This window comes from Maylandia zebra, linkage group LG3 (genome assembly GCF_041146795.1).
Source record: "Maylandia zebra isolate NMK-2024a linkage group LG3, Mzebra_GT3a, whole genome shotgun sequence".
Classification (NCBI taxonomy): domain Eukaryota; kingdom Metazoa; phylum Chordata; class Actinopteri; order Cichliformes; family Cichlidae; genus Maylandia; species Maylandia zebra.
Window position 1 is genome coordinate 21,091,688 of NC_135169.1, and position 12,883 is coordinate 21,104,570.

The 12,883-nt window shown below is 51.3% G+C and overlaps 1 protein-coding gene across 1 annotated transcript; it reads left to right on the top strand.

Annotated features, from left to right (window-relative positions):
• The first annotated feature begins 9,634 nt into the window (after positions 1-9,634).
• On the top strand, positions 9,635-11,314 carry LOC101471764 (tripartite motif-containing protein 16-like). The gene has a single exon (XM_076882157.1). The coding sequence runs from the start codon at positions 9,635-9,637 to the stop codon at positions 11,312-11,314; it is 1,680 nt and encodes a 559-aa protein (XP_076738272.1).
• The last annotated feature ends 1,569 nt before the right edge of the window (positions 11,315-12,883 follow it).

Sequence of the window (12,883 nt, forward strand, 5' to 3'; positions counted from 1 at the left end):
TTGACACATAGTGGTGTACTTTTACAGAAAGGCAAGCAGAGACGACCCACCCCCTGCCCCCCAAACCCAACCCTCCCAATAACACACACAAGTCTTCCGGATGTCTTCCGCGTAACTGGCATAAAATGTGATCTCCAAAGTGCATACGCCGCTCAGACACCATGTCACGGAGGGGACGTGTGGCAGTCCGGCTGTCGATTTCTGGTCCCGGTAAGAGACCCGCAGGGTCCATCTTAGACATTGCTGCTGTGCCTCACTGAGTCCTTTTTTAAAAAACATTTTTGGCTGATGTTTTCTACATCTCAAATGCATAGATAACAGTGGGTATAATGATGGAATTGAGCAGATGAATCTTCTTTGCCAGGTCAATCTTTGGGGTCGACCGGATCAGCCAGAAGCGCTGTAAGACTGTATCCTGTGCCGCCATGTGCCAATCCTCGTGACCTTGGTCTTGTTCTTGGTCTTGTACACGTGTACACACACACACACACACACACACACACACTCAAACACACACAATGGTGAGGAAATCTGTGTAGCCATCCTCTGTGCGGACGCAGCAACTGGATCAAAGGTAGAGGGTTTGGAATATTTTGACGAACCACTCAGGGATGCCATGTAACCACGCAATGTTATAGAAGGAATCTCACCTATTGAACGCCTTTCTGAAACTGACGAAATTGATTAAGAGACGCTGCTGGTATTCCAAACTTGATGGTGCACAAGATGAAGATCTTCATGCGCGACAGGCCACTGCAAAATCTAGCGTGCTCTTCTTGGAGTTACTGGTCCACGGCCTTATGTCTTCGGAGGAGGACAATGCTAAAAACCTTGCCCCAAACCAAGAGGAGATTGATTCTTTGCCTGAGCTTTAGGATGACTCACCTTTGCCAGTCTTCTTTCAAAGTAAAACAGGAAATATAATACAGAGAAGCAGACTTGACACTGAGAGAGACATGACTGACCGGGGAGACAGAGGGAACGTGAAGCACAGAGACAAAGAGTAACCAAACGTGAAACACAGGGAGGGTACAGAAACAGAAACTCCAAGCTTCTTTAACAATAATCAAGAAGTAAAAATCAAACACAAAACACTGGGTCATACCCAGGACCATGATACAAAGTATCAAAAGTAAGAATAATTCTGCAGAAAAATGTTCTCCATCAATATTAAATTGAAAGATACTACTTCTGCATATGTTTAAGACTTAGGTACTAACTACTTTATATTCAGTTTTTCCCCCCGCATTATATTCTATAAATAATAATGATATAATAATAATAATAATAATAATAATAATAATAATAATAATAATAATAATAATAACACGTTTTATTTATAGGCGCCTTTCAGACCCTCAAGGTCACTTTTTTTTTTACCTTACTCAGTTTTTATATTTGCTTTTATACTTTTATGACTGTTTATGGCTAAATTTTAGCTACCATGTTTGCTATATATACATTTTTCTTATGTTTTTTATGGTATTGTTTACGTGTTACTGTAAAGTGACCTTGAGGGTCTGAAAGGCACCTATAAATAAAATGTATAAATCTCAGAAAAGAATTAGCTGTTCATTGACTCAGGAACACAGGCCTACATCTTGATTTATTTAAGTATATCGAAATATGATATGATATTAACAATAAAACAAAATTTGCTGAATTAAAAAAAGTTTGAGCAGTGTGTGAGATGGCTAACTGTTAATACTGTGGCGAGCTCAGACAAGGAGGAGACAGAGGTATCGTTTTGTCTTGCTTCCTGCAAGGGAGAGAGCACAGCCCTTTATTCGCATTCAACAGATGAACACACAACACTAACACCACCGCTCGGCGCAGCTCTGGCGTAACAACAACAACAACAAAGCAAAATGGCGCTCTCTCCACCCAGAAACACACAGTCACACAGAGAGAGAGAGAGAGAGCGTCACCTGTAACCATGGCAACATAACAACAGAACATAGCTGTCAAAACAAAACCCCAAACAGCCCTGACCCACAACATAGCCCCCACCTAAGGAGTCAGTCGTCCCCGACAACCCCATTACCCAACAAAAAGTCCTGCAAATGTCCATGTGTCTTCTTTCGGTGCGCAGGCTGATCTCAACCAGCAGGGGAAGAGTCACTCGGATCAGAACATGGGGTGCCACCAGCATCCCCTGCCCCGGCGACTGCTCGAGCGAGTGGTCAGTATCGCGAGAGTCTGTCCTGGTGCAACACCACCATGCGCCCCGGGCCCGGCATGCGGATCGGTACATCACTTCTGCTAGCCGCTCCACAACCTCCGCCGGCCCTTGCCAGTGACTGCACAGCCTGGGGGACACTCATCTTTTGCGAAACAGGCATTACACCCAAACCTTGTCGCCAGGCACGAAAGCTCCCCCTCGGCACCTGGTATTGCAGGCTCTTTTCTGTCGTACTCCGGTACTGGCCTGGACCTGGCGGGTGTAGTCATGAAACACTCACGGCCACTCCCTCTGCCTCCTGTAGCAGTCCATGGCCACCAACATGCGCTAGTTCCCTGACTCGGTGACGGGGAAAGGCCCTAGGACGTCCACTCCCACTCTCTCCCTCGGGGCCCCCACCAGATACTGCTGCAGGGGGGCATTGAGTGGCGCCCTTCCATGCCGTGCAGGTGTCACAGCAGTGCACAAAAGTTCCACATCCCGTCAACAACTATGTCAGTAGAACTGTCCCCTGAGACGGCGGAGAGTTTTGGCATTCCCATAATGGCCGGCCCCCACCGAGCCGTGGACAAGCTCGAGCACCTGCGACCGCAGCGAGTGAGGCACCAACAGCTGCAGGAGATCCTTGCCCTGTCCGGGGGCCCGCCATCTAGGAATAGGAATATATAGGAAGCCGTCGTGGGTCTCCAGATTGTTGTACTGGGAGTAGTAGGCCTTCACTTCGAGCCCCTGTCCCGACACCCCCGTCCAGCCTGGCGTTGCGCCGCCTCCAGCCAGGTCCCCACCTGAACCAACGTTGCATCAGCTTCCTGTTCCCTCTTCAGCTGCTGCGTGGTCAACGGGAGCCATCTCCCTCTGCTGGCTGTAGCCTGAGCAGTAGCTATGCCCAGGGCCTCCTGGGCCCGCTCCTCCTGTCGGTTAGAGGGGGGGGCGCAGACAGAAGGGTTGAGCAGAACCGATGTCGATGGTGCGCTGAACCTGCCTGCACTCTTCCTCACTAGCGGCAACGATGTCCACGTTGTCATCCAGGAGGCACCTCAAGCGCTGCCGCTGGTCAACGGTGAGACCGATGCTGCTGTGCTGCCACAGGTCATCAGCAGCTTGGGTTGTCTCGGTCGAGGGAAGGTTTGTCTGGCCTAGAGACTGGGGCTGAGGTGAGTAGAGATGGTTCAGAGCCACCGCCGTGAGAGTGATAGCCAGCTTCGCGGTGTCAACGCAGGCCCCCCAGCGGGTCAGCAGATCAAAGCCGATGATGCACTGGTCTTGGATGTCAGCAAGCCAGAAGTCGTGCACCAGCTCCAGATCCTTCACTCGGATCCGCAATGGTTTCTTCCCTCGCATGTCAGTTCTCTCCCCCGTCACCGTCATCAGCTGGGTGTCGGTGGGCGATCAACCCATCACAAGCGGCCCGGATGTTCCAGGGAGCACACCAGGTCGTATTAGGGAAATGATGGACCCTGTGCCCACCAGGGCCCGGCAGGGCTGGTCCTCAACACAGCAGCTCAGGTAGAGTCCCTTGAGGTGCCCAACTAGGCCCACCACCGTGCATCATTCCTGGAGGGGGGCAGGAAGCTGGAGCGGTGGTCCCCGCACTGCACCATTCCCCCTCTCGTTTCCCTGAGGCCACATAGTTCTGGTCTTCGGGGCGGGCGCCAGGTAGTCGCGCGCCACGTGGCCAGGCTTATCGCACCGGCAGCAGCGGTCGGTCGACAGGGACAACTTCAGGGCACTGAGGGCTGCAGCTGGCATATCTTCGTGACTTCCTCCTCCCTGTCGCAGTCTGCGGCTCTGAGTTGGGTGTAGTTTGGGGGGGACACCTGCTGGTTAGGCCGCGAGGCCAGCACCAGCTCGGCCCTTTCAGCCTCATGGAGCGCCTCACGGAGAGTTTCTCGAAAAAGTCACTCTGGAAAAGGTCCTTGCAGAAAAGCATGCAGGCTAAGCTCCTCACTGGCTGCTGGGAACTCCGGGTAGCCACGACGAGCATACAGCAACACATCCGCTGCAAAGGTGCCCAGGCTCTCCCCCGGCCGACGGCTCCAGTTGGTCAGCTGCTCCCTGCTCTGATCAGTGGAGTGCCACTGCCCAAATCGCCTCTTGAGTGCTATAGTGAGGGCCTGGAGCTCATTCTGCTCTGACGGGGCTAGGTCTCCCTCCGCTCCTCTCCATCTCCCTATAAAAAGGGAAGGAAACCATTAACAGTCCAAATCGCCATCAGCTGTTCTCACCGGCATCTCCAGCACCACCCCGTTGAGCCCACTGCACCACTCCTCCCCTGCAGCTGCGCCCGGGACCACACCTCCGCCACACACCCCCACCGCCGGGGAGCCGTCCGGCCGTACCTACTCCCCCCCCCCCCCCCCCGCAAGCGAGAGAGGAAATCGGCCACCGCCATCTGCGCCCCCGGCCTATGGACCACCTTGAACTTAAAGGGCTGTAAAGCCAGATACCATCAGGTGATCCGGGCGTTGGCATCCTTCATGCGGTGGAGCCACTGCAGCGGGGCGTGGTCCGAGCAGAGGGTGAATGAGCGCCCCAGGAGGTAATAGCGAAGGGAGTCGACCGCCCACCGGATATCCAAGCACTCCTTCTCCACAGTGCTGTACCGTCTTTCACGCTTTGCCAGCTTCCGGCTGATGTAAAGAACGGGACGGTCGGCCCCCCTTACCTGCTGGGACAAAACGGCCCCCAGCCCCCTGTTTGAGGCGTCGGTCTGCAGAACAAAAGGGAAGGAGTGTGAAGCAGCGGCTCCCCACAGAGAGACTTTTTCACCTGCACAAACGCCGCCTGGCACGGCCCCGTCCACTGAACCAGATCCGGAGCACCCTTTCGGGTGAGATCGGTCAAGGGGCTGGTCAGCTGCGCAAACCCTGGCACAAAACGGCGATAGTAACCTGCCAGTCCCAGAAACCGTCTCACCTCCTTTTTAGTCTTGGGGCGCGGGCAGAATGCTATAGCCGCCGTCTTCTCCACCTGTGGACGCACCTGCCCGCCCCCCAAGTGGTACCCCAGATACTGTACCTCCCTCCGTCCAACTGCACACTTCTTTGGGTTGGCCGTGAGCCCCGCCCTCCTCAGGGACTCCAGGACCGCGGCCACCCACTGCACATGCTCCGCCCAGGTGTCGCTGTGGATGATCACGTCATCCAGGTAGGCAGCAGCATATGCAGCGTGCGGACGCAGCACCCGGTCCATGAGGCGCTGAAAGGTGGCAGGGGCTCCGAACAAGCCGAACGGAAGCGTAACGAATTGGTACAAACCGTACGGAGTGGAGAAGGCCGTTTTCTCCCTGGACTCGGCAGACAAGGGAATCTGCCAGTAGCCCTTGGTTAAATCCAGTGTCGTGAAAAAACGGGCCGTGCCCAGCCGCTCCAGGAGCTCGTCGACCCGGGGCATGGGATAAGCATCAAAACGTGACACTTCATTCACCTTGCGATAGTCGACACAGAACCGTATAGACCCATCCTTCTTTACCACAAGAACGATGGGGCTACACCAGGCGCTGTGCGACTCTTCTATCACTCCCATTTTCAGCATTTCAGCCAATTCCCTCTGAACGATTTGCCGTTTATGCTCAGGAAGCCTGTAGGGCCGTGAACGCACCGTCACGCCAGGCTGCGTTACAAAATGATGCTCAATGACAGATGTTCAGCCGGGCAGGGGGGAGAACACATCTGCAAACCGCTGTTGTAACGCGACAACGTCCGCTCTCTGGGCCTGTGTGAGATGGTCATCACAAGGGAGGGAGGCGGGGATGATGGAATTTGGCACCTCCGGCCCCAACTCATCTCTCTCCTTAACCAGGCTTACCAGAGAAGCAGTTTCAACCTCTCTCCACTCTTTAAGGAGATTGAGGTGATAAATCTGCGTGGCCCCTCCCCTGTCCGACCGAGCAACCTCATAGTCAACGTCCCCGACTCGCCATGTGACCACAAAGGGTCCTTGGCGAGCAACTTTGAGCTAGAAGAAGGGAGTAATACAAGCACTTTGTCTCCCGGTGAAAATTGCCTGAGTCTAGCCCCTCTGTCGTACAGGCGTTGCTGACGCTGTTGAGCCTGGAGCAAATTCTCCCGTGACAACCTCCCCAAAGTGTGGAGTTTCGCTCTCAGGTCCAACACGTACTGAATCTCATTCTTGGCGGGGCTCGGACCGTCCTCCCAGCTTTCTTTAATCAGGTCAAGCACCCCACGCGGCTTCCGGCCGAACAGCAATTCAAAGGGAGAAAATCCCGTGGAGGCCTGGGGCACCTCCCGCACTGCAAATAACAGAGGGTCTAGCCAGCGATCCCAATTGCGTTCATCCTCGTTAATGAACATACGAATCATGGACTTTAAAGTTTTATTCAGCCGCTCCACCAGCCCATCCGTCTGAGGGTGGTAGACGCTGGTCCTAATAGATTTAATGCCCAGTAATTCGTACAGTTCCCGCAGTGTACGAGACATAAACGACGTGCCCTGGTCAGTCAGTATCTCTTTCGGGATTCCGACTCGGGAGATGACCTGAAACAGTGCCTGCGCCACACTCTTTGCAGAGATGGTGCGCAGCGGGACTGCTTCCGGGTACCGCGTTGCATAATCCACCAGGACTAATACAAAGCGGTAGCCGCGTGCACTCCGATGAAATGGCCCGATGAGGTCCATACCAATGCGCTCAAACGGAACCTCTATGAGTCGGAGCGGGCGCAAAGGCGCTTTTGGTATGGCCGGCTGATTAACAAGTTGGCAGTCCGGGCAGGACGCGCACCAGCGGCGCACATACGCTCGGATGCCCGGCCAATAAAAGTTTTTTCGTATCCCATATGCCCTGCCATGGGGTTATAATGAGCCGCCTGGAAAATCGTTTCCCGGCGGCCCTGCGGCACCAACAGCTGGGTGTGAGTCTCCTCCGTGCGAGTGTCACGACTCACTCGATATAGCCTTTTGATAAAATGAAGCGCGGGTAGGTCCGCACGGCTTCAGGGCGCACCACGTGACCATCAATCTCAATCACCTGGTGAGCGTAGGGTGTCATCACGAGACTGCTCCAGTGGGAAATCACCCGTGGGGGAAACCTCTGGAGCCGGCGGGGCTTCCCATGAAGGACCCGCCGTCTCCCCCTCCCCGGAGTCAGTGTCGGACGACCCCGCGTCACTGCTGAGCGCCGCGCAGACACTACATGCTACTAACGGTCGTGATCGCATTCCCGCATACTGTCCCAACAGATGATGAAACCCCGGCCAATTCGTGCCCAGAATCAGGGGATGCGACAGGCGCGGGCTAACCGCAGCCGTTACTCTATGTGTTTTGCCCTTATACTTTAATAACAGCGGAACTATGGGATACCTTTGAACATCACCATGAACACACTTCACCTCCACCCATTCTGCCTCCAGCAATGCCCCGGGGCAGACCAAGCCTTGGTGCACGAGGGTCTGCGTGCAGCCCGTGTCCACCAAAGCATGGCGTATACCCCCTCGAGTCCTTACCGGAATGTTGTATGTCCCTCCTGGACCAGGAGAGGGTGCTGGGGCACCGGCAACCCGGAACACCTGCCCCACTTCCATCAGAGGACAGTCCCTCCTCAGGTGTCCCAGTTGCCCGCAGTTCTAGCACTCCTGCCCCGGCGTCTGTGCTGCTCTCCGTGGCTCAGGGGCGGCACCGCTCATGTCTGATCCCCGGGAAGGCACAAACGCAGCAAAAGGATTAGTGGGGCTCGGTGCCCGGCGCCTCGGTGCCGGCACTGGGGCTTGTTTGCTCGGCCTCCGGCCGCTGTCCCCGGGCTCCCCCGCTCTAGCGGCAAGGTGGTCCTCCGCCAACGTTACCACCACCTCCAGACTCGCGGGACGGTGGCACCTGACCCATCTCGCCGTCTCCGCAGGCAGCCCATCCACGAACTGCTCCAGCACCACCTTGTCCACCAGCAGCGTCTCGCCCTCTGACGATCCCGGCTGCAGCCAGCGCACCGCCGCGTCGTGCAGCTGCCGGGCCCAAGCAAACAGCCAATCCGCCGCGGCTAGCCGACAGGCCCGGAACCGCCGGCGATGATCCTCAGCGGTGAGCCCCAACCTGTCCACCACCGCCCGGCTCACGTCCTGGAAGCTGCTCCTCGAGGTCGGCGGCAGGCTCAGGGCCGCCGTCTGAGCCTCCCCCGACAGCAGAGGAAGCAAACGTGGAGCCCACTCCCCCTGCGGCCACTGGCAGGCCTCCGCCGTGGCACGAAAAGTCTCCAGGAAAACCTGGGGGTCATCCCCGTTCCCCATCCGGGGCATCGCCACCGACAGCGGCGGAGGCTTCGGCGGGGCAGCGGCTCCAACCAGCCGCTCCAGAACCAGAGTCTGCCGGTCCGTCTGCTCCTGCAGCGCAGCCAGGTGAGCCCGCTGGGCCGCCGCTTGGTCTTGGCCCATCTTCGCCATCTCTGCCAGCATCTGCGCCAGAAACTGCAAAGGCTGGGCGGGCGGCGCAGCCTGTGGGTCGGACATCCCCACGCCGGCCGGACACTGGGTTTCGGCACCACTTGTGAAATGCACTATACACAGGTACACACACACACAGGTCTTTATCACCAGCTTCCACATTTATTTATAGTTTTCCCAGGTTATGATATGAACACAGTCTGACAGCTGTCGGTCTCAGCTGATTTCCCTCTCCCTCCGCTCCTCTCCGTCTCCCTATAAAAAGGGAAGGAAACCATTATCAGTCCAAATCGCCATCAGCTGTTCTCACCGGCATCTCCAGCACCGCCCCGTTGAGCCCACTGCACCACTCCTCCCCTGCAGCCGCGCCCGGGACCACACCTCCGCCACACAGGGCAAGTGGAGTTCAGCACACTGAGGACTTTCTCCAAAATACAAGGCAATCACACACAAATACATACTAGACATTTAGACTTAGATATTACTACTCATAGCTAACTAAATAATTTGGTGATGAAAGGAGAAAAAAAGCCTGTCCATAAGTACTTTAGGAAATGAGGTGAGGACACTCAGACGTAATAAAACTGCAGCTCCTGACCATGCCTGCTGGAAACCCCAGTCACACGAACACCTGAGACCTGGAGAGAAATTCAAATTCAAATGCAAGGGACCAAGAACAAGGAAAGCAAAAGGAGAGGGGATGGGTACAATGCCCTACGGAGCCATGACAAGTGTTGTATTTTTTTTCATTGAGCTATGTTGTTTGTCATACTTTGGCTGCAACACAAACACAGAAATTTTATTTTGACCTAAATAAAGCACATCTAATTGTAAAGACATTGCATGGACAAAAAAACTCTACTCAAAGTTCATACAAAGCAATTTAGTCTCCTGTGATCCTGTATGATCACATGTTAAACTTTTATGGCTTAAAACTTTCAAAGTACAGATTATAAAGTTTATAAGAGGGACAAGCTGCTTCCAAAGTTCAAACTGTGCTTTTTCCTGCACACAGCTGGGTATCCACTCTATTCTACAGCCAATCATTGTTGCTGAGAGGTGAAATGGCGCAGAGAGGAAATCAGCAAGATTCAAAAAGATTATCTTGTTCACTCTGTTTGGATCTACTAAAGGATCCAGTAACTATTCCCTGTGGACACAACTACTGCATGAACTGTATTAAAGGTTTCTGGGATGAAGAGGAGAAAAACAAGAAAATCCACAGCTGCCACCACTGCAGGAAAGCTTTCATTCCAAAGCCTGTCCTGGAGAAAAACACCATGTTAGCAGCTTTAGTGGAGCAGCTGAAGAAGACTGGACTCCAAGCTGCTCCAGCTGATCACTGCTATGCTGGACCTGAAGATGTGGCCTGTGATGTCTGCACTGGGAGGAAGCTGAAAGCCATCAAGTCCTGTTTAGTCTGTCTGGCCTCTTACTGTGAGAAACACCTCCAACCTCACTATGATGCAGCTCCATTAAAGAAACACAAGCTGGTGGCCCCCTCCAAGAAGCTCCAGGAGAACATCTGCTCTCGTCATGATGAGGTGATGAAGATTTTCTGTCGTACTGATCAGCAGAGTATCTGTTATCTCTGCTTGATGGATGAACATAAAGGCCATGAAACAGTCCCAGCTGCAGCAGAAAGGACTGAGAAGCAGAAGGAGCTTGAGGTGAGACGACTAAACATCCAGCAGAGAATCCAGGAGCGAGAGAAAGATGTGAAGCTGCTTCAACAGGAGGTGGAGGCCATCAATGGCTCTGCTGATAAAGCAGTGGAGGACAGTGAGAAGGTGTTCACTAAGCTGATCCGTCTCCTCCAGAAAAGAAGCTCTGATGTGAAGCAGCAGGTCAGATCCCAGCAGGAAACTGAAGTGAGTCGAGTCAAAGAGCTTCAGGAGAAGCTGGAGCAGGAGATCGCTGAGCTGAAGAGGAAAGACGGCGAGCTGGAGCAGCTCTCACACACAGAGGATCACAACCAGTTTCTACACAACTACCCCTCACTGTCAGCACTCAGTGAGTCTACACACTCATCCAGCATCAATATTCGTCCTCTGAGCTACTTTGAGGATGTGACAGCAGCTGTGTCAGAGACCAGAGATAAACTACAGGACATTCTGAGAGAGGAATGGACAAACATCTCACTGACAGTCACTGAAGAGGATGTTTTACTGTCACCACCACAACCAGAGCCAAAGACAAGAGATGAATTCTTAAAATATTCATGTGCAATCACACTGGATCCAAATACAGCAAACACACATCTGTTATTGTCTGAGAGGAACAGAAAAGCAACATTTAAGGAACAACAACAGTCTTATTCTGATCATCCAGACAGATTTCTTCCTTGTTGGCAGGTCCTGAGTAAAGAGAGTCTGACTGGACGTTGTTACTGGGAGGTGAAGTGGAGAGGAAAAGTTTATGTAGCAGTTTCATACAAGAATATCAGCAGAGCAGGGAGGCTAAATGATTGTGTATTTGGGTTAAATTACAAATCTTGGGCATTAAGTTGTGATAGCAAGAGTTGTAAATTTTTCTACAACAAAGTCCAAACTGAGCTCTCAGGTCCCGAGGCTTCCACATTAGGAGTGTACTTGGATAATAGAGCAGGTATTCTGTCTTTCTACAGCGTTTCTGAAACCATGACTCTCCTCCACAGAATCCAGACCACATTCACTCAGCCGCTCTATGCTGGACTTATGCTTTTTGAGCGAGGAGACACAGCAGAGTTCATTAAATTGAAATAGACAGAGTGGGTAGGTTTATGTTAGAACTTCTGTTTGAAAGTTTGTGTCTAAAAAATATAGTGCTGTAAATAAACGTGTCGCTACATTTCTTGCATAAGTATAAACCTTAATTTTTCATTATAATCTAGAATTATAAGTTTAAAATATACTTCTACTCCTATTCAGCATTCTTTATCAGTCTTAAATTAATTAGATGTAGCAATACACTGGAGTTTGATTGGTTTGTTTTTAGTAAGCTGAATACCTTTGGATATCATTAAATATCTTTTATTATGATTTTTAAGAGAGATTTTTTTATCAGACTTCCTCATTTATACATCAAACTATGGTAACAAAATGATACAGGAAATATTTTATTTGCTCAGAAATGCATGCTTTACTCACCACACTCAACCAATCTAATGGTTGTTTTGGTTTATATGCTGGATGTTTCTGGAAGTTTAATGTCCCTTAATCTGTTTATGATCAATAAAATTGGTGTACTTTGGACAGTTTCACCTGCTATAAATAACACATATTTTATCGACTACTGTAGTGTTTTCAACAAGGATGTTGGGGACACCGAGTTAAACCACAAATGAAGACCCTGGAGTTTAGTTGCAGCTTGTTTAATTGTCTCCATGAACATGTGGTGAAAACTGAAATGACAGAAAATAAACTCCATCTCAACAGGCAGAAGCATATTTACATCAATAAAGTGCATTACTCTCACTAAAACATTCATGTTAGCAAAATATACATTAATATCCAAAGTTATCTGTATAAACTGTCATATAAAGTAACTTACGGCGTTCCAGCCTGATAATTCAGAGTAGATGGCATTTGATTCTTCTTTCTTACATTTGTATTGGCAGTTGGCAAACAACTGAAAGGTGCATTACCGCCACCAACTGGTATGGAGTATGGTCTGGAACGACGCTCAAAAAAAAAAAAAAAAAATCCTCAAATCCTTCCAAACAGGTTCCCCTCTTTTAAAAACTGAAATAAGGCCTGATAACTTTTACTTCCCGATTCCTTTCGCAACAAATCAACAAGACCCAGTTCGATTTGTAGGTTACTGAGATTTTGAATCAATTGTCTCCTCTCAACCTGATACCTCTGACACTGCAACATGACATGTTCTATAGTTTCCTCTACCCCACAGTAATCACATTTTCCGGTACTATGTTTCCCTATCATGAATAATGTATTATTCAAGCCAGTATGTCCAAATCTCAGTCTGGATATGATCACCTCCTCCCTCCTAGTCCGTCCTGCGTTTCTCATTCCTCCCTCCTTTGAATCTTATACAACCATCGTCCCTTCCTTTCCTCCTCCCACTGCTTTTGCCATCTTGCTCTCATATCTTGCCTTACCATACTCCTTATCTCTGCTTGGCCAAAACTAACAGCCATGTCAACCACCCCATGTTTTACGGCCTCCTTTGCAACTCTATCTGCCTTTTCAGTCGATGGCATTTGATTACATCTCCATACTGCCTTTAGCATGTGGAGCCTATGTCTAAATAAATAAGCAAAACTAAAATATACCTACCAGTTCTTGCAGATACCTCACGAAGTCTAAAATCTC

Bases quoted from the DNA above. Each gene is read 5' to 3' on its own strand.
- LOC101471764 (XM_076882157.1), top strand. From the start codon at position 9,635: ATGGCGCAGAGAGGAAATCAGCAAGATTCAAAAAGATTATCTTGTTCA.